The sequence below is a fragment of the Microcaecilia unicolor genome, chromosome 6 (genome assembly GCF_901765095.1).
Source record: "Microcaecilia unicolor chromosome 6, aMicUni1.1, whole genome shotgun sequence".
In the NCBI taxonomy this organism is placed as follows: domain Eukaryota; kingdom Metazoa; phylum Chordata; class Amphibia; order Gymnophiona; family Siphonopidae; genus Microcaecilia; species Microcaecilia unicolor.
Genome location: NC_044036.1, coordinates 147,632,888 through 147,654,624, shown reverse-complemented (window position 1 = coordinate 147,654,624; position 21,737 = coordinate 147,632,888). Strand labels below are relative to the sequence as shown.

Here is a 21,737-nt window from a genome sequence, read left to right as displayed (position 1 = left end):
TCAAATTTACTGCCCCTTTAGCTGCCACAGGCAGAATAAGCGAAAGAATGTTGTTAGAGTGTACACTGGGGTCGTTGTCGTCACGGCAGAACTGTAAGACTAACACTGGCTGAACGAATAGAAGTTCTTTAAAAAATTAGAAAACAAGTATTTATTGCTAAAGAATATGGTGTCAATCCCAGTCAAATTTCACGTGTCTTGAAGCAGAAAGACCAGCTTCTGGAACACTGGCAAAACAATACAAATCCACAACGGAAATGAAAACGGGTGGGAAAAGCTGAGGAGGTAGAAGATGCTCTTCTTCGGTGGTTCTCGGGTCAGGAGCAGACAGTTTGCTGTCAGTGGTCCACTGCTTTTGGAGAAAGCTAACCAGCTAGCTGAAAGTCTTGGTCTAACTGAATTCAAAGCCACTGTTGGATGGTTGGAAAGATGGAAGGAGAGGAATAATATAAAAGTTAAGAAACAGCATGGTGAGAAACAAGACGCTGATGACTTTGGTGCTGAAAATTGGGTTGTTTCAGTTCTTCCTACCATCTTGAACGAGTTTGCACCTCGTGACATTTTCAATGCTGATGAAAACGGTCTCTACTGGCGAGCGATTCCTGATGGAACACTTCAAACATGCCGAAACTACTGAAGGTAAAATGAAGGACTGACTGACGATCCTCCTTTGCTGCAATATGGATGGGAGTGAGAAGTTGGAAACCCTCATCATTGGAAAGAGCAAATGGCCCCGTTGTTTCAAGAAAGTTAAGCAACTTCATGGATGACTGGGGAAAATTGGAAGCAGTGGCTAAAGAAGTTAGACACTAGAATGCAAGCACAAAAAGCGCCAGATTTTGTTGCTTTGTGATAATTGTGCTGCACACAGGGATGATGTCAGGCTGTCTAACATCAAGGTGGTCTTCCTGCCACCAAACAATACCTCTCTGATCCAACCTACGGATCAGGGCATAATAGCCAATTTCAAACAACATTATCGGGCTCTTGTGCTACGTTGTCTGATGAGCGTTATGGATGACCAGACTGGCAAAGATAAACGTGCTGTTGAACTGGCTCGTAATATATCACTGTTGGATTCCCTGCATATGCAGAAAGAAGCCTGGAATCATGTTACACAGGCAACAATTGTGAACTGCTACAAGCGGGCAAGCTTTAAGGATGTGGAGAGGGACGAAACAGATGCAGCTGTTGCAAACGCGTCAGATGAACGGGTTATTGACATCCCAGCTGGTATTACTGAAAAGGAGTTCCATCGCTACGTAGCTGTTGATTACGATCTGCAAACAGCTGACGACAGCACTGATGTTGAAATATGTGCCTACACACAGGCAACAGCTGATGATGGAAGAGATGAAATGAGCAGTGAGGAACATGCTGACAAAGTTCAACAACCTCCTCCTGTCACTTTTGCAAGAGCGCTGGAGAGTCTCAACACCATGCGGGCCTATTTGAAGGCCACTGGATGTCAGTTTTTACCATCTGGCAGACGTAGTCTATGGAACTCACAGACCCAATAGTGTACAGAGGACTATAACTGATTACTTCAAGTAAGCCTAACGTCAGTTAAGGGAGACTGTATACTGTATGTATAATAACAAACAGTACTGTACATAAGTTTATCACATGTCAAGCTTCTTTGGGTCACAACGGTTAAGTGCACACTCCGCTTAACTGAATGCATTTCTTTGGTCCCAGATCCTTGCACTTAAGCATATATATATGTGTATATGTGTGTATATATATATATATGTGTATATATATATATGTGTATATATATATATATATAAGAAAGATATCTCCTCTCCTCTCTCTCTTTCTCTCCTCCCTCTCTCTCCCTCTTTCTCTCCTCCCCTCTCTCCTTCCTCTCTCTTTCTCCCTCCTTCTCTCCTCTCTCCCTCCTTCTCTCCTCTCTCCCTCCTTCTCTCCTCTCGCTCTCTCCTCCCTCTCTCCGCTCCCCCCTCTCCTCTCCTCCCCCTCCTCTCCTTCTTTCAGAGAGCGAACAGAGAGAGAGGAGAGGAGGAGGAGGGGAGAGAGAGAGAAAGAGGGAGGTGGGAGGAGAGAGAGAGGGATGAGAGAAAGAGGAGATAGGAGAGAAAGAGGGAAGAGAGAAAGGGAGAGAGAGAGATTAGAGATAGATAGATAGATAGATAGATAGATAGATAGATAGATAGATAGATAGATAGATAGATATATTGCAATCCGCTTAAGTGCAAGGGTCTGGGACCAAAGAAATGCATGCAGTTAACCGGAGCGTGCACTTAACTGTTCCTCCAACTGTATTTTATATCAATTGAGTTCATCCATCAAATATGGTAGGAATCTCCCAGAGTCGGAAACTTGAACAGCCACCAGGTGTATCCTACACATGCCAGTCTCAGTTGCACTTCGAGTCACTTAGAACCAGAAGTGGTGGGATGGCTGAGTTATATAGATGATGCCCTGCTTATTTGGAAAGAAGATGTGTTGAAGTTACAACGATTTATGATATATTTGAATTCTCAACAGCCCAATATTAAGTTTGTCTATCAGATTGGTGGGCATACTGTCAATTTTTGGGACGTCAATATACGATGGTGGAAGGGTCAGTTTGTTACTCAATTGTGTGAGGTATTTACAGAATGGAGCTTAGGGGGATTTATTTTTTCAGTTATGCACACATACGAAAGTATATTCCATTATTTTAATGACACATATAGGCAATCGGGATGTAACTGTTAAAACATACTTTATAAAATTGTCCTGTAAGTGTGCAGTTATAAAATAACCCTCTAAGTATTTCAGCCATTTAAAAGTAACAAAATGGGCCTGTAGGAAGTAATGGGAGCTGTGTAGCTGTAGAACCATCTGGGTCAGAATTATCCCCGCTTATACAATATGCTGTTATGACAGGAAAAGATACCAGTATCATTATCCAGGACTTTTATAGCTAAATTTGGCATCATTTCAGAATCACATTTCTGTGCACTAATGAAAGAGAAGAATTCCTTTAAGTTGGAATTGCTGTGGGCAGTTTTTAACTTTCTGATCATTAAATTATGCTTAAATGGTTATGGCATGTCAAATTTGTTCGCCGCTTTGCTTTATGACTCGGAAAATGGTATACAAATGTGCTATACAAATAAATAAATAAACATTGTGTTTTATTTATTAGAACTTTTTTTCCCTAGAAGAAAACGTCTAGGATGGCTTCTATTTGCTGTTCAAAAGTATTATCCAATAAATGACTGCATGGTACTGGTGCATTAAGAAGCTGCGATACCATCCTCCACACCAATGGTTTTGAAACCAGTCCGGTTTTTAGGATATCCACAGTGAATATGTATGTGATTTGCATATTAAGGAGGCAGCACATGGAAATCTCTCTCATGCATAGTCACTGTGGATATTCTGAAAACCTGACCAGCTGGGTGTGCCCCAGAGACTGGGTTGAGAAGCACAGTTAGAATACAACAGGGGTTCCCAGTCCTGTTCTGGGGGAACCCCAGCCAATTAGGTTTGGGGGATATCCGAAATGAATATGCTTGAGATAGATTTGCATATAAGGAGGAAGTGTATGCAAATCAATCTCACGAATATTCATTGTGGATATCCTGAAAACCTGACTGGGGTTCCCCCAGGACAGGTTTGGAAATCACTGGTTTGCTATGGCAGTCTATTCTAATACAGGTTAACTAATTACCATGAATGGCAGGTCTGGGTTCTTTTAGCTTCATAGTTCATAATAAAACAGTCACCTGAGTGTGTTACCAAATAACCCATATCTCCTCTGCTCATCTTGTTTGGGGAGATAATAACCTATGAGTATATCATAACTAGAGGTCGTTCTGCAAATGAATTCACAGGCACAAAATCTTTCAAGCGTCTCAACTCCCATTAGATCAGACTACAAACAGCGTGAATAAAAACTTATGATTTCATAATTTTTCTCCAGTGCTGTACTACTCAAACTATAAAAGCTATATCATAATGACAACTTTGGGAGCCATATTACGTGTCTACAGCTTCTTCGTGTTACAAATGAAATGTCACTACCGCTAGGGATTTCGTTATTTCCCCCATCAACCTCTTCCTAATATATACCTAGAAAACAAAAACGAGATGCTATGCTCTCTCACAGTGCTTATTAAATAAAAAAAATACAGTGCTCAGACAGGTCTGTGCATAATATTTAATTGACACGGGGACAAACAATTGCTTTTTACTAACGCAAACTTTGACTGCATTATAAGAAAGATCATACACGTCTGAAAAATTACCAATTGATTACAATGAGTATGCTTGATATTTGAAAGTCTCCTTAGACATTTACCACAGGAAAAAACTTGGCACTGCAGTGCACATAATTTTTCATGGAGAAATATATGTTCATGGTTTGCTAAAAGTCAAACAATGCACATTAATCGGGACAATTCTATAACGTGTACACATTAGGCACCAAAAATCTATGCACTTAAGGGGTCCTTTTACCAAGCTGCGGTAAAAAGGGCCCCTGTGGTTGGGCCAGGGCCCTTTTTACCACAGCGGGTCAGGGCTGCCGAGAGACTGGGCCAGGCCCGGGACAAGGCCGCCCCCAGGGCCCCCCCACCCGAGGTCGCCGGGCCCCCCTCCACCCGCCACCAGGCCCTCTGCACTGACCTTAAGCGCAGCAAGCAGCGGCAGACCACTCCTTCCTTCTGTGTCCCCCCCTCGCAGAAGTTACGTTAGGCGAGGGCGGGACACGGAAGGAAGGAGTGGTCTGCCGCTGCTTGCTGCACTTTCGAAGGTGAGGCACTTAAATTCAATGCCAGGGAGCGACAAAGGGCAGCGGCGCCAGGCCCATCCCCCCCGGAGGCCAGGGGAATTTTGCCCCGCCCCCCTCCCGGCGGCCCTGCAGCGGGTAAAAAGGCCCTAAAAAAAAAAAAAGACATGGCCATGTGGTAAGATTATTGTAACCATGTGGCCATGCAAGGGGGAGGAGCACTTACCCATTGAGGTGGCGGTAAGGTCTCCCATGGTAACCCAGCAAGAACCACTGCCCGATTACCGCCGGGTTAGTGCCACACTAGAAATTGCAGAATAATTTTCTGTTGCACTGGAAATGGCATGCGCTTGAGGCAGAACTACCAGCCGCGTTGGGCCGGTGGAAGTTCCGGGTTGCCACGCGGCAACCCTTTAGTAAAAGGGCCCCTAGGATAAAATCCTATAATAGCATCTAGACACCCAGATTCCGTTACAGAATAGAACAAAGATTCCCAAACCTGTCCTGGGTGAATGCCAGCTAATCAGGTTTCCAGGTTATCCGCAACGAATATTCGTGTGATCAATTTGCATACACCACCTCCCAATGCATGCAAATTTCGCTCATGCATATTCATTGTGGATATCCTGAAAGCCTGACTGGCTAGGAACTCCCCCAGGACAGTTTTGGGAATCATCGAAGCAGAGAGGTTAAGGGGTCCTTTTACAAAAGGTGCACTGAGAAATGGTTTGCACTAGTGTTTTGTGCATGTGCCGATCCATTTTTCAGCGTGCCTGTAAAAAAGGCCTTTTTTAAATGTTTGCCGAAAATGGACATGCGGCAAAATCAAGATTGCCATGCATCCATTTTGGGTCTGAGACCTTACTGCCAGCCATTGACCTAGCGGTAAAATACTCATGCGGTAACTGGGCGGGTAATGACCTATGAGTGTCCAATACCACTTGACGAATGTCCGATATGCGCATCTGAAATAAAATTTTTCAGACCTGCATATTGGACGCACACCAAAAATGAAACTACCACAAGAGCCATGCGGTAGCCGTGAGTTACCCTATTTTGGCGCACATAGATGCTTACGTAGTAAAACGGCCACTAAGTCAGCATTTGCGTGCCAATATACTTACGCCATGTAAACAGCAAGTGTAAATATTAGCACCTCCGTACAAAAAATAACAACTTACCATATTCTATAAGTTTTACACATATGTATGACCCCTCCCCCCCACGCCCTGCCCAAATGCACCCTGAGGGGCCCTTTTACTAAGCAGCGGAAAACCCAACACGGGCTTACCATGCGCCAATCTGTAACTACCTCCGGCCCAACACGGGTGCCGGCAGTAGTTCCACTCCAGCACGCGGCATTTCTGGCGCTAGCGGCAATATTTGGACACGGTCCAGCATTGAATTTCTGGGTTTAACACCAGCAGCAGTCAGCAAAATGCCAGGTCCTTAATGAAATCAATTTTGATGATTTTTTTTTTATTAAGGACGGCTCTTGTTCCATTCCTACCTTTGTTGTTTTGACTTTATTGCCACTGCTACACGACCAGCCTGAAAGATCCGGCAGTACTTTACACTCTTCCCCTTCCATACATGGATTCATATGACACCACCACTTCTGTACAACGATGGAGGCTGAAAAAAAAAGTCCCAAAAAATGTAATTCCCACTTTTACTATTGAACAGGAAAGCATCACAACAGATAAAAGATTTTTGGTCTCCCTCCCCTTTTCCCGTTTTATTTTCTCATTGTAAACCACCTTATTTTTTTCTTTTTATAGGTTATAAGGCAGTATAATAAATTCTCAAATAAACTAAATTACAATACCTGAAAAAAAGTGTCTCATGAGTACTGCGTACCTTGCTTTCCATTCATTTCTCTCTTTGGAGCACTGTAATCATGGAGGCAAACTCCATACACTGCAGCTTTCAGCAAGGTAGGATTTATTCTACACTACAACCCTCCTAGGTCACATTTATTTCCTGCACACTACAGAGAAAATACCCAAAGGTGTAAAGTTGAGGAACGTGTAAAGACTGGACATTTTGATAGGGTGAAAAGCACAGTCTCAAGCTCGTATTGCAATGAGAAAATCATCTATGCCATACAACTACAGTGAGATGACTTTTCTCAAGTATAGTACAGGTGTACTGAATTTGTAGGCAACCATGGTATCTACAGTTTGTGTACACAAGTACGAGGGCAATTTTAATAAAGGACATAAATGTTAGGGGCCAAAAAACTGGCTAGTATTCTATGATGGCACAATTGGATGTGCCAAATCTGTAATAAGTCAACAATAACCTACCCAGCTTTAGGTACGACCACTTATGCCATGTCTATGGCTACCTTTAGATTGTAAGCTCTTCCGAGCAGGGACCGTCCTTAATTGTTAATTTGTACAGCGCTGCGTAACCCTAGTAGCGCTCTAGAAATGTTTAGTAGTAGTAGTAGTAGTAGTAGTAGTGTAAATGGTGGTACGTAAGGGGCCCTTTTACAAAGTGCTGGTAAGCCCAACGTGGGATTACGGAGCTACCACCGTCCCAATGTGGGCGCCAGCCCTTACACTTGCCATTTCCCATAATCGGCCTATATTTTTAGCATGGCGCTAACCCGGTGATAATCAGGCAGCGCCGCATGCTACTCGGTTACTGACAGGTTAGCATGGGATCCCTTACCACCACCTCAATATGTGGCAGTAATTGCTCCCCCCTCCCCCACATGGCCATACGAAAAGTGGCCATGTCTTTTTTTCAGCCTTTTTTACCCCGGTAAAAAGGGCCTCACACATCCTGCCTCTGTTTCTTTTGAAATTGCCTTTGGTAGCAGTTATACAAAATGAATGCAGGCCAAGGGTAGACTGACAGTGATCTGGGCCCATGGGCAATAAGGATCATTGGCCCCTTACCACCTATCAAAAGTGATTAAACTAGATGAAAGATAGGGAAGAATGAGCCCCCCACTGTTGTGAACCCTCGGGTATTGCCCTATTGTCCCAATGGTCGGTCCACCCCGATGCAGTCGTTCTAAAGCACTCAACACCATCATCCTTCTAGTGATATATGGGCCCCTCTTAAACATGTTTCTCATGAACATTTCGGCATTCCTTAATTGATCAGTGGCAGTGAGAGCAACAACTTGGTCAGCTCACCTGATTATCCAAGGACCAATGTTTCTCCCTAGTCTCAAACTGGGGATCCTAGGCCATTGTTTCAATCTTGAAGAGGTACCTTGGAAAAGTCCACTTGTCCATATGGACTATCTAATGTGACTTGAAGAAAAATATAAAGAGACCTAGCCAGTGAAGAAAAGGACTCAGTCTCATTTTACCACTTCCACTACTGACTCAACGAAAGGATGCGACTAAAGGTCCTCCTGTTTTATTTTTGGGAATAAAACTTTTGGGTACATTTCTTTGTTTTTCTTATCTTTATATTTTGTATTGTTTCTATTCCTGGGGTATGTTGTCAGTTCCTGCATGACCTCTTATGTGTATGGCATAAATGACCAAAACAATGCACTGTTACCAAAAGGAGGTGTTTATGAGTGTCTTGGGAATGTGCGTTAAAAAATTTGCATAAAGATGTGAGTGAAAATGGAGGAGTAAAGATGTGAATACATGAAAAACTAGGTTTAAAATAGAATTTTAAAGCTGGTAGAATGTGATATTGGCAGTAGAGTAGTAAAGTGTTTCTCAAAAGGCAGTGGGAAAATCATCAGTGACTCAGTATCACCTATATCAAAAGCTTTAGCAAGTCTTCAATTAAACAAATGTTACAGATGTTTAGGAGTATTAATTAATAAACGGAGAGGGCTGGTTCCAGCTATGTTTTCTTTTTTTTTCCGTCAAGCATGAAATGCTTTTGTGTGTATCGTATTTCCTTCAATGGACTTACCCCTAAATTCTATTAGTGTTTTCCTAGGATGCAAGAGACTTCAGACTACCCAAAATACGGCAGCCAGACTTATCTTTGGCAAGTCAAAATTTGACAGCGCAACACCTCTTCGGGAGAGGCTTCATTGGCTCCCCATCAGAGAAAGAATAAATTTTAAAGTTCACACTATGATTCATAAGATTATATATGGAGAATCTCCCAACTACATGAACAACCTTATCGACCTCCCAGCCAGAAATAGACCATCGTCATCTCGTACCCACCTCAATTTACACCTCCCCAATTGCAAAGACATTAAATACAAGACCTTCTATGCATCCAGTTTCTCCTTCCTGGGCAGCCAGCTTTGGAACGCTTTGCTCAGTGTGCTGCTGCGGCTAGGAAAGCGAATAGAATGTTGGGTATTATTAGGAAAGGTATGAAAAACAGGTGTGAGGATGTTATAATGCCGTTGTATCGCTCCATGGTGCGACCGCACCTTGAGTATTGTGTTCAGTTCTGGTCACCGCATCTCAAGAAAGATATAGTAGAATTGGAAAAGGTGCAGCGAAGGGCGACTAAAATGATAGCGGGGATGGGACGACTTCCCTATGAAGAAAGACTAAGGAGGCTAGGGCTTTTCAGCTTGGAGAAGAGACGGCTGAGGGGAGACATGATAGAGGTATATAAAATAATGAGTGGAGTGAAACAGGTGGATGTGAAGCGTCTGTTCATGCTTTCCAAAAATACTAGGACTAGGGGGCATGCGATGAAACTACAATGTAGTAAATTTAAAACAAATCGGAGAAAATCTTTCTTCACCCAACGCGTAATTAAACTCTGGAATTCGTTGCCGGAGAACGTGGTGAAGGAGGTTAGATTGGCAGAGTTTAAAAAGGGGCTAGACGGTTTCCTAAAGGACAAGTCCATAAACCGCTACTAAATGGACTTGGGAAAAATCCACATTTCCAGGAATAACATGTATAGAATGTTTGTACGTTTGGGAAGCTTGCCAAGTGCCCGTGGCCTGGATTGGCCGCTGTCGTGGACAGGATTCTGGGCTCGATGGACCCTTGGTCTTTTCCCAGTATGGCATGACTTATGTACTTATGCTAAGATCCATCCGAACAATCAACAACCATCTACCATTCAGGAAAATGCTGAAGACCCACCTTTTCAAGTCAGCTTACTCAAATAACCCTACTTAACTTTTAAACCCTTCCTTTTAATCCCGGTCCTGATGATTATTATACTTTAGTTTATATATCCCAATCTCCTTATACCCTCATCTTTCCCTCTCTATCCTTTACCTTCTCCTCTCCATCCCTCCCTCCTCTCCTCACCTCTTCCAATCTCTTTTCCTTTTGATTATCCTTTCCTTTGTTTGCCTCTACATGTTCAACTTTTTTATCCTCAAAACCTCACTTACTGCTTATAATATTCTCCTTCAAGACTTTGTAATTGTAATTATATTTACTATGTAAGCCGCATTGAGCCTGCAATGTGTGGGAAAGCGCGGGGTGCAAATGTAATAAATAAATAAATAAAGGCACCTTAAGTTGTGCGTGATAATTTGACCATATGGCCAAATTGCACACACAACTTAATTGATAAACTAGCCAGTCAGCGCCAATAATTAGTACTTAGCCAATTAGCAGCACTAATTGACTTTAGTATTAATGCGCACAAGTTTATAGATGTATTCTATAACGTGGGGCACATAAATTGTACTATGCACAGTGAAAAAGAGGGAGTGGTTATGGGCATGGAATTGGTAGGTTGTGCGGATTACAAAACACTTTGCGCACTATTATAGAATATATCCAACTCTACTATCACGCTTATTTTCGAAAAAAGGACGTCCATCTTTCAACACAAATCGGGAGATGGGTGTCCTTCTCGCAAGGTCGTCCAAATCGGCATAATCGAAAGCCGATTTTTTGACACCCTCGACTGCTTTCCATCACGGGGATGACCAAATTTCATGGGGGGCGTGTCAGCAGGGTAGCGAAGGCGGAACTGGGGCATGATTGGCCGATAATCGAAAAAAGATGGGCGTCCCTGACGAGCACTTGGTCGACTACTTGGTCCATTTTTTTTCACGACTAAGCCTCAAAAAGGTGCCCCAACTGACCAGATGACCACTGGAGGGAATCGGGGATGACCTCCCCTTACTCCCCCAGTGGTCACTAACCCCCTCCCACCATAAAAAAACAAGTTTAAAAATACTTTGCCAGCCTCTATGCCAGCCTCAAATGCCATACTCTGGTCCATCGCAGCACTATACAGGTCCCTGGAGCAGTTGTAGTGGGTGCAATGTACTTCAGGCAGGCGAACCTGGGGGGGGGGGGGGGGGGGGGTTGGGCAGCTCAGCACCCAAGGTAAGGGAGCTATGCACCTGCAAGCAATTTGTCCACTGCAGTACCCCCTAGGGTGCCCGGTTGGTGTCCTGGTATGTGAGGGGGACCAGTGCACTACAAATGCTGGCTCCTCCCACGACCAAAGGGCTTGGATTTGGACGTTTTTAAGATAGACGTCTTTGGTTTCCATTATCGCCGAAAACTGAGGACAACTATCTCTAAGGTCGACCTAAATGTCAAGATTTGGGTGTCCCCGACAGTATTATCAAAACGAAAGATAGACATCTATCTTGTTTCGATAATGCGTGTTGCCCCACCCCTTCGCGGTACCGTCCTTAGAGTTGGGCGCCCTTAGAGATGGTCGTCCCCGTTCGACAATGCCCCTCTACGTCTACTTGTCCCTAACAAAGGCGCAGCTATTTAGGGCTGGTTTTAGGTGGCCTAAATGGGTGCGCCTAAATTTTAGTTGTAAGAATGGTGTGAGCATATTCTATAAACTATGCATAACTTTAGGCGTAGTTTATAGAATCACACTAACCAAATGTTTTTTCAGCTCTGATTCCCCACTTAATGAAACATCTATGATTGAGGCAGTAATCCACCTAGAGTTATCCTACCAGACGCAGGTGTTGGCGTATTCAGGTCTTAGGGTTCCAAGAGGTATTTATGAAGTACAGAAGTGAATCTGTCTGTTGGAATACATCTGTGGGTTCCAGTGATGGGCTATAATGGACAATCTATAGAGTCACCTCCTCTTGCATGCTCGAAATTCTTTCTTCCCATTAATATCTCATTAATATCTATTATGATAGTTTCTATTTGACTTTTCTCTAATATTCACTCACAAGAGGCCAAATATTTTGGACGAATCAGGCCTCTAAAGAGCTGAAAAAATGCCATCTATGCAAGAGAAGATGAATGAAGAAAGACAGCACTGTAAGATACCAACGGCTGAATGCAGTGAACTGTGAAAAGATGAGAGAAAGATAAATGAGTTCATCAGTGACTGGTACAATGATGTGCAGTAGGGGACTCTTCAAGAAAGGCAAAATAAATTTTGGCAAGGCAACACCTAAGAAAGAAAAGGACATTTTGTCTTTCTTTCTATAAGACAAAAAAAATTGCACATTTGAAACTAGGATTATATAAAGATATCTATAATTCCATTGGCAATGCTACCAGCAAGATAGATGTTGATGTCATTTACAGTATGAATGATGAGTCAGGTGAAAGTCAAAACGCATTGCTTCAGTTACTGAGATCAGCTGCGGAACAAGACAGAGCATAACAAAATGTTCACTGATGGAAATTGCATGGTGCTCAGTATTCAATATTAGTTAATGCAGAGACAAAGATACTTTCAGTTACATAAGTACATAAGTATTGCCATACTGGGAAAGACCAAAGGTCCATCAAGCCCAGCATCCTGTTTCCAACAGTGGCCAATCCAGGTCACAAATACCTGGCAAGATCCCAAAAAAGTACAAAACATTTTATACTGCTTATCCCAGAAATGGTGGATTTTCCCCAAGTCCATTTAATAACGGTCTATGGACTTTTCCTTTAAGAAGCCATCCAACCCATTTTTAAACTCCGCTAGGCTAACCGCCTTTACCACATTCTCTGGCAACGAATTCCAGAGTTTAATTACACATTGAGTAAAGAAACATTTTCTCAGATTCGTTTTAAATTTACTACATTGTAGCTTCATCGCATGCCCCCTAGTCCTAGTATTTTTGGAAAGCGTGAACAGATGCTTCACATCTACCTGTTCAACTCCACTCATTATTTTATAGACCTCTAACATATCTCCCCTCAGCCGCCCTTTTCTCCAAGCTGAAGAGCCCTAGTCGCTTTAGCCTTTCCTCATAGGGAAGTCATCCCAACCCCTTTATCATTTTAGTCGCCCTTCTCTGCACCTTTTCTAATTCCACTATAGCTTTTTTGAGATGCGGCAACCAGAATTGAACACAATATTCGAGGTGCAGTCGCACCATAGAGCGATACAAAGGCATTATAACATCCTCATTTTTGTTTTCCATTCCTTTCCTAATAATACCTAACATTCTATTTGCTTTCTTAGCCGCAGCAGCACACTGAGCAGAAGGTTTCAACGTATCATCAATGACGACACCTAGATCCCTTTCTTGGTCCGTGACTCATAAGTACATAAGTAATGCCACACTGGGAAAAGACCAAGGGTCCATCGAGCCCAGAATCCTGTCCATGACAGCGGCCAATCCAGGCCAAGGGCACTTGGCAAGCTTCCCAAACGTACAAACATTCTATACATGTTATTCCTGGAAATGAGGATTTTTCCCAAGTCCATTTAGTAGCAGTTTATGGACTTGTCCTTTAGGAAACCGTCTAACCCCTTTTTAAACTCTGCCAATCTAACCTCCTTCACCACGTACTCCGGCAACGAATTCCAGAGTTTAATTACGCGTTGGGTGAAGAAAGATTTTCTCCGATTTGTTTTAAATTTACTACACTGTAGTTTCATCGCATGCCCCCTAGTCCTAGTATTTTTGGAAAGCATGAACAGACACTTCACATCCACCTGTTCCACTCCACTCATTATTTTATACACCTCTATCATGTCTCCCCTCAGCCGTCTCTTCTCCAAGCTGAAAAGCCCTAGCCTCCTTAGTCTTTCTTCATAGGGAAGTCGTCCCATCCCCACTATCATTTTAGTCGCCCTTCGCTGCACCTTTTCCAGTTCCACTATATCTTTCTTGAGATACCAGAATTGAACACAATATTCAAGGTGCGGTCGCACCATGGAGCGGTATAACGGTATTATAACATCCTCACACCTGTTTTCCATACCTTTCCTAATAATACCCAACATTCTATTCGCTTTCCGAGCCGCAGCAGCACACTGAGCAGAAGGTTTCAGTGTATTTTCGACGACGACACCCAGATCCCTTTCTTAGTCCGTGACTCCTAACGTGGAACCTTGCATGACATAGCTATAATTCAGGTTCCTCTTTCCCACAGGCATCACTTTGCACTTGCACACATTAAACGTCATCTGCCATTTAGATGCCCAGTGTCGTAAAGTCCGCTTGTAATTCTTCACAATCCTCCCATGATTTAACGACTTTGAATAACTTTGTGTCATCAGCAAATTTAATTACCTCACTAGTTACTCCCACTCTAGGTCATTTATAAATATGTTAAAAAGCAGCTGTCCCAGCACAGAGCCCTGGGGAACCCCACTAACTACCCTTCTCCATTGAGTATACTGACCATTTAACCCTACTCTCTGTTTTCTATCTTTTAACCAGTTTTTAATCCACAAAACACTACCTCCTATCCCATGACTCTCCAATTTCCTCTGGAGTCTTTCATGAGGTACTTTGTCAAACGCCTTCTGAAAATCCAGATACACAATATCAACCGGCTCCCCTTTATCCACATGTTTGTTCACCCCTTCAAAGAAATGTAGTAGATTGGTGAGGCAAGATTTCCCTTCACTAAATCCATGTTGACTCTGTCTCATTAATCCATGCTTTTGAATATGCTCTGTAATTTTGTTCTTAATAATAGTCTCTACCATTTTGCCCAGCACCGACGTCAGACTCACCGGTCTATAATTTCACGGATCTCCTCATGTCCTCTAGTTCAACTGCCTTCCCATCTATGGAAAAGGTTTGTTTGCGGATTAATACCTTTCAAATATGTGAACATCTGTATCATATCAGCCCCGTTTCTCCTCAGGTCAGCAAGTCTCTTCTCGTACGTCTTGTAACGCAAATCCCATACCATTTTTGTAGCTTTTCTTTGCACAGCCTCAATTCTTTCTACATCCTTAGCAAAATACGGCCTCCAAAACTGAACACAACACTTGGTAAAATGTACAAACCTGTTGGAATATGATTTGTACTGTCCTTTTCATTTCAATAAAAATTATGTTTAAAAACCGCCTGCATTAAAATCAGCTATTAATGCAGGCTAACAGCCAATTTTAATGCAGCTTAATAAAGTGACCCCTTAGTGCCATTAATACACATTTCTTGCTGCTGATAAAGAAGCCAATGAAAAGATGCCATGAACTTTGCAGAGGTCGTTACCACTGAATTCTAAAAGCATTAATCAAAAAGATCCAGTAAATTAAAAGATGAGAGTGGAAATCAAAAAGGGAGAAAGCAGCTCATACCGAGGTTTCTCCGGTGTCAACATGATTCATGGCAGAAGTACTGCAGCTGCAGTGGGACCTCATTGCAATTGAGAAACCAGCTTTTGATCCCTATCAGCTGGAGAGCTGGGGCTTCTGACCCCCTTTAAAATATTTCAGAGCTGCACAGTTCTCCGATTTGATTTCCTCTAAACTGGGGGCTGGGACTGAATCTATCATATTTATTGATCAGCTTCCTTACAAGCTCTGATGGTGTTGGAGGCTGCGGAGCTGGGGTTTGGTAAATGTGAGCAAAAATCATACATGCCTATGGGTGAAGTCAGGCTCCGAGTTTTATCAGAGGAGCCTCTGATAACTTTGGTTAATGCTGCTGCTAAAAAGTCACACCTATTTCTGCTCTGTAAGAAAAGAAAGCAATACATTCTGGTAGTGATGTCATTTAGGAGGAGGGAAATAGGTCAACCCCCAAAGCACGTAAACATATAGGATTGGATTTCAAGCCAGTGCAGTCATTGCTTTTAGTTATGCACCAGTGCTTACCATAATTCATACATTCAGCACCGATAGCTATATAAATATCCACTGAATATATGTATTAGCAGGTTACCACATGGAACAACAATACATTCTTAAACCATATTTTCAGCAGAGAGATATGGAGGGGCATTTTTGGCATGATAACTAAATCCGATTTTGGATATTTTGCAGAAAACATCCCAAAATCCAGTAGCGAACATGGCCATTTTCATACCTGAAAAAGTCCAACTTTTTGTTTCGAAAATTTTTATGCTCAGTGCATCTATCTTTTAGAACCATTTGGGAGGGGGGGGGGAACATCCAAAGGAAAAATGCACAAAAAAACAAACTGGGTTGTGTGGGGGTCAGCATTCTTAGTACACTGGCCACACAGACATCCCAGCAGAACAGTGGGGCACCCTAGGGGGCACTGCAGTGCACTTCACATAAAAGGTCCCAGGTACACATCTCACCATTACCCACTTATACTGTATGGGGAGCCCTGCAAAACCCACCAAAAAAAACTTACTGGATGCAACTGTATACCACTACAATAGCCCTTATGCCTGCAGGTGTTGCCTACAGGGAGCCTGGGCCCCCCAAAATGTTCTGTGGGCCCCTGGTTTTGCTGGCAAGGGTCCCCAACCCCCACCGGTCTCTGGCATCACTGCGTTGCCTTTCCTGCTCTGTCTTCCCCTCACATCCGGCACGCTCCTTTTAATGAAACTGAGCATGCTCAATTTCACTAAAAGAAGCGTGCAGGACATGATAGGAAGACAGAGCAGGGCAGGCAACGTCGCGGCACCGAAGACCAGCGCTGGACAACACTTCAGCTGGTGCAGGTTCGGGACCCCTGCCAGCCAAGGTATTTGCTACGGCAGTGGGTGGGGAGTGGCAGGGCGGCAGGCCAAAATGTGCCCCTCCACCTCTTACTCTGGCCCCCTCCCACCGCAAGGTCTGGCTACACCCCTGGTTGCCTATATGGTTTTTGGAGGGTTCACGTGGTGGAAAGTGTGAACCCTCCAAAAACCACAAGTGTACCAGCAGTTAGAGTGAGATATAGACCTGGGTCCCCTTCTCTACAGTCCACTGCACAACCACTAGGCTACTCCACAGACCTGCTTGCTGCTCTAATAGGACTTGCCATAACATCTGAAGCTGTCAGAGGCTGGTATGTATTGGGGTTTTTTTCACATCTTTGAGGGGTGGGGGGGGGGGGTCAGTGGCCACAAGGAGGGTAGGGGAGATCATGCCTTAATCCCTTTAGTGGTCATCTTGAAATTTAGGGCACTTTTTTGTGACTTAGGTGTGTCTAACGTCTAATTTTTAGCCTTGGATGATTTTGCTTTGTTCCATTATGACAAAAAAAAATTTCTGTTTTGGGAATACCCAAATCCCAGGCCTAGCATGCTCACAATACATTCCCTTGTGATTTGGACACACTGCAGAGAAAAACATCTTAAATACGAGTTTTGAATATCACGATTTGGACATTTTTCAGAAAGAAAAAAAAGTCCAAGTGCTATTTTTGAGACCTTTTTTCTCTTTTGAAAAAGAGCCCCCAAAGTGTTTCTCTCTCTTAGAGTGAAGATTTTTCCCTGTTTTAACCTCTGCTACACAAGCTCACAGGAAGAAATTTTTGACTCTGAGAGATGAGATTGTGAAGTTGAGGGCTGCTTTTTCACTCCATAAATTTTATATGTTGTGCCTTAGGCACAATTCATTAACGCCACACCTAACTTACGGGAATGCCCCCTAATCTGCCCATGCTCCTCCCTTAGCCACATCCCTTTGGAGTTGCAGACTGTGAAATTTAGGAACAGATGCAATTGATTGTTAACTAGAGGACATGAAATGAGATTGAAAGGGGGCAGACTCAAGAAAAATGTCAGGAAGTATTTTTTCACGGAGAGGGTGGTGGATACTTGGAATGCCCTCCCGCGGGAGGTGGTGGAAATGAAAACGGTAACGGAATTCAAACATGCGTGGGATAAACACAAAGGAATCCTGTTCAGAAGGAATGGATCCTCAGAAGCTTAGCCGAGATTGGGTGGTGGAGCCGGTGGGGGGAGGCGGGGCTGGTGGTTGGGAGGTGAGTCTAGTGCTGGGCAGACTTCTACAGTCTGTGCCCTGAAAATGACACATACAAATCAAGGTAAGGTATACACATAAAGTAGCACATACAGTGGGGGAAATAAGTATTTGATCCCTTGCTGATTTTGTAAGTTTGCCCACTGACAAAGACATGAGCAGCCCATAATTGAAGGGTAGGTTATTGGTAACAGTGAGAGATAGCACATCACAAATTAAATCCGGAAAATCACATTGTGGAAAGTATATGAATTTATTTGCATTCTGCAGAGGGAAATAAGTATTTAATCCCTCTGGCAAACAAGACCTAATACTTGGTGGCAAAACCCTTGTTGGCAAGCACAGCGGTCAGACGTCTTCTGTAGTTGATGATGAGGTTTGCACACATGTCAGGAGGAATTTTGGTCCACTCCTCTTTGCAGATCATCTCTAAATCATTAAGAGTTCTGGGCTGTCGCTTGGCAACTCGCAGCTTCAGCTCCCTCCATAAGTTTTCAATGGGATTAAGGTCTGGTGACTGGCTAGGCCACTCCATGACCCTAATGTGCTTCTTCCTGAGCCACTCCTTTGTTGCCTTGGCTGTATGTTTTGGGTCATTGTCGTGCTGGAAGACCCAGCCACGACCCATTTTTAAGGCCCTGGCGGAGGGAAGGAGGTTGTCACTCAGAATTGTACGGTACATGGCCCCATCCATTCTCCCATTGATGCGGTGAAGTAGTCCTGTGCCCTTAGCAGAGAAACACCCCCAAAACATAACATTTCCACCTCCATGCTTGACAGTGGGGACGGTGTTCTTTGGGTCATAGGCAGCATTTCTCTTCCTCCAAACACGGCGAGTTGAGTTCATGCCAAAGAGCTCAATTTTTGTCTCATCTGACCACAGCACCTTCTCCCAATCACTCTCGGCATCATCCAGGTGTTCACTGGCAAACTTCAGACGGGCCGTCACATGTGCCTTCCGGAGCAGGGGGACCTTGCGGGCACTGCAGGATTGCAATCCGTTATGTCGTAATGTGTTACCAATGGTTTTCGTGGTGACAGTGGTCCCAGCTGCCTTGAGATCATTGACAAGTTCCCCCCTTGTAGTTGTAGGCTGATTTCTAACCTTCCTCATGATCAAGGATACCCCACGAGGTGAGATTTTGCGTGGAGCCCCAGATCTTTGTCGATTGACAGTCATTTTGTACTTCTTCCATTTTCTTACTATGGCACCAACAGTTGTCTCCTTCTCGCCCAGCGTCTTACTGATGGTTTTGTAGCCCATTCCAGCCTTGTGCAGGTGTATGATCTTGTCCCTGACATCCTTAGACAGCTCCTTGCTCTTGGCCATTTTGTAGAGGTTAGAGTTTGACTGATTCACTGAGTCTGTGGACAGGTGTCTTTCATACAGGTGAGCATTGCCGACAGCTGTCTGTCATGCAGGTAACGAGTTGATTTGGAGCATCTACCTGGTCTGTAGGGGCCAGATCTCTTACTGGTTGGTGGGGGATCAAATACTTATTTCCCTCTGCAGAATGCAAATAAATTCATATACTTTCCACAATGTGATTTTCCGGATTTAATTTGTGATGTGCTATCTCTCACTGTTACCAATAACCTACCCTTCAATTATGGGCTGCTCATGTCTTTGTCAGTGGGCAAACTTACAAAATCAGCAAGGGATCAAATACTTATTTCCCCCACTGTATGAGTTTATCTTGTTGAGCAGACTGGATGGACCGTCAGGTCTTTTTCTGCCGTCATCTACTATGTTACTATGTAACAGCTCGTTAACTAACTGAGGGGGTCCCTTTTACTAAGCTGCAGTAAAAAGGGGGGGTCTATGATGGTGGTAAGGGGCTCCCACACTAACCCGGTGGTAACCAGGCAGCAGCCGGCACTCCCCGATTACTGCTGGTTAAGTTCTGGCACTATAAAAATAGGACATATTCTTGTAGTGCCGGAAATGGAATGAGCTAGAGATGGGAACCTACCACCGGGCTTCTGCGGTAGCCCTGCAGTAGTTCCAGATCGGCAAGCGGTAAGCCCACGGTGAGCTTACAGCCGCTTAGTAAAAGGGTCCCTAATTTCAGTGTGCCTCCAGTGCCATAGGAAGGGGGGTGGTGGGGCGGTCCGCCCCGGGTGCACGCCACTGTGGGCGGTGTCGGCACTGCTGGTTCCCTGCTCTCTCTGCCCCGGAACAGGTTACTTCATGTTCCGGGGCAGAGAGAGCAGGGAACCAGTGGAGCCGACACAGCTCCCAGCGACGTACACTCGGGGTGGAGCGGCCCGCCCCTTTGGTAAGAATGCATTCCGGGGGGAGGGTGTGCGCGCGCATCAAGGGGGGGGTGCACTGTACTGCACCCGGAGGGGGTGCACAGCGGCGAACCGCCCCGGGTGTCAGTCGCCCTCACTATGGCACTGTGTGCCTTTTCCTTGGGCATGCAACTCTGGTTAACCTATACAGAATCCAGGGTTAGGTGTTACTGCCGTGTGATCACTGTGATGCCTTCTGCTTCCTCCCCCAGGTACTGCCTCCGCATAATAATTTTTTTACAAAGTGCAGAATAAACACATAAAAGATATGTAAATGCAAAGCTGGTAAAACATGCATAGGTGGTAGGTGTGTCACTAGAAAATACTATCCCAAAGGAAGCAAGCATGAATAGTGAGTGAATAAAATAGTGCCTCTGGTGAGTTTTTGTACAATACGATAAAATTGGTTTTTAGATCTGTTCAGTGATGTTCTGACTTGTCTGAGGTTCTGCCTTCTGCATTTTGTACTGCCATCTCCAGCTGATCCATGAGAAAATGTTCTACAAACCTAAGCACTCCTAACTTATTAATATGGACTGAAGTGTAGGGACAGAGTGGATTACCTGCCCCAAAAGAGAGAACAGGAATAAAAAGGTCAGTTTGCCCAGTTCTAAGGCAAGTACTTTTTCCAGTAACTTTACTGAATATATTTACACACAATATATGAATCTCTTTTCACAAGGATAATTTTTCCTGACTGAATATTTAAAAAAAATAAATAGTTCTTAAACAGATGGCATGAAAATGAAATTACATTTTTGCTTCTGTCTACTGAGAGTACTTTGCAAAAGTAGTAGTATATTTTAATACTGTATGTCAGCATAAAAGAGTATAAATATTTATATTAGCTTAGACGATGGGGCCCTCAAATATACTTCTTCATTTTGTAAAAATAAACACATTTGTGTACTACTAATGACAAGTGATGTGTTTTGCTACAAATGCAGACAGCGCCCTCCACTGGTCATAAATCTGCAGTGCGTTAAATACCATCCTTGTGTATAAACTCAGCAAAGATACACAGACACATTGTGAACAGTGAAATTATGATGAAATACGAAAGCCATATTGTCTATCATCTCAAAATCAAGCCCCCACTAGATGGAGGATTTGGTTCTATGAAATTGTTGAGGAGCCTCCAGTCTCTGAAGGGCCGCACAGCAGTTGTGTTTTCCAATATCTGTCATGAATATTCATGAGATAGCAAGGCATACAAATGAGGCAATATTGCAGATCTCTTACATGCATACTCAATATCAAAGTTCTTGAAAAAAATTTTTTTAAGAAGGAAAAGACCTCATAGGAGCCGACTCTGTGGGTGCTTGAGCGCCCCCAATATTAAGAAAGTTCATTGTGTGTGTCCAAGGAAGGGTTATTTCCACTGGGCTTAACACCCCCAATAATATTGAAAAGTTGGCTCCTATGCCTCATAATACTGCAGCAGCCAACACAATACTCACAGTTGAAACAGTAACCATAGCTCAAAAATCCCCTTAAAGTAGTGTTCAAAAATAATATCTTCAAACGTGTCACTCAAAGGGCAATTTTACTAAGCCACAGTAAAAAGTGACCTGCGGTAGTGTAGAAGTGTGTATTGGGTGCACGCCGGGCCAGTTTTTACCGCATCCACAAAAAACGGGGGGGGGGGGGGGGGTTAATGGGATGGGAAAAGGGCCTGCGGTAAAAATGAAACCAACGCGCACCCAAAACTGGCTTG

At 43.7% G+C, this 21,737-nt stretch overlaps 1 protein-coding gene across 1 annotated transcript in view; it reads right to left on the bottom strand.

The window, feature by feature from the left end:
• Window positions 1-21,737, bottom strand: part of TAFA4 (TAFA chemokine like family member 4) — a 163,344-nt gene that overhangs the window by 5,715 nt on the left and 135,892 nt on the right. The window contains exon 6 of the mRNA XM_030206195.1: window positions 6,252-6,376. Within this exon, the coding sequence (XP_030062055.1) occupies window positions 6,252-6,376 (125 nt within the window). The remainder of the gene's footprint in view (window positions 1-6,251; window positions 6,377-21,737) is intronic.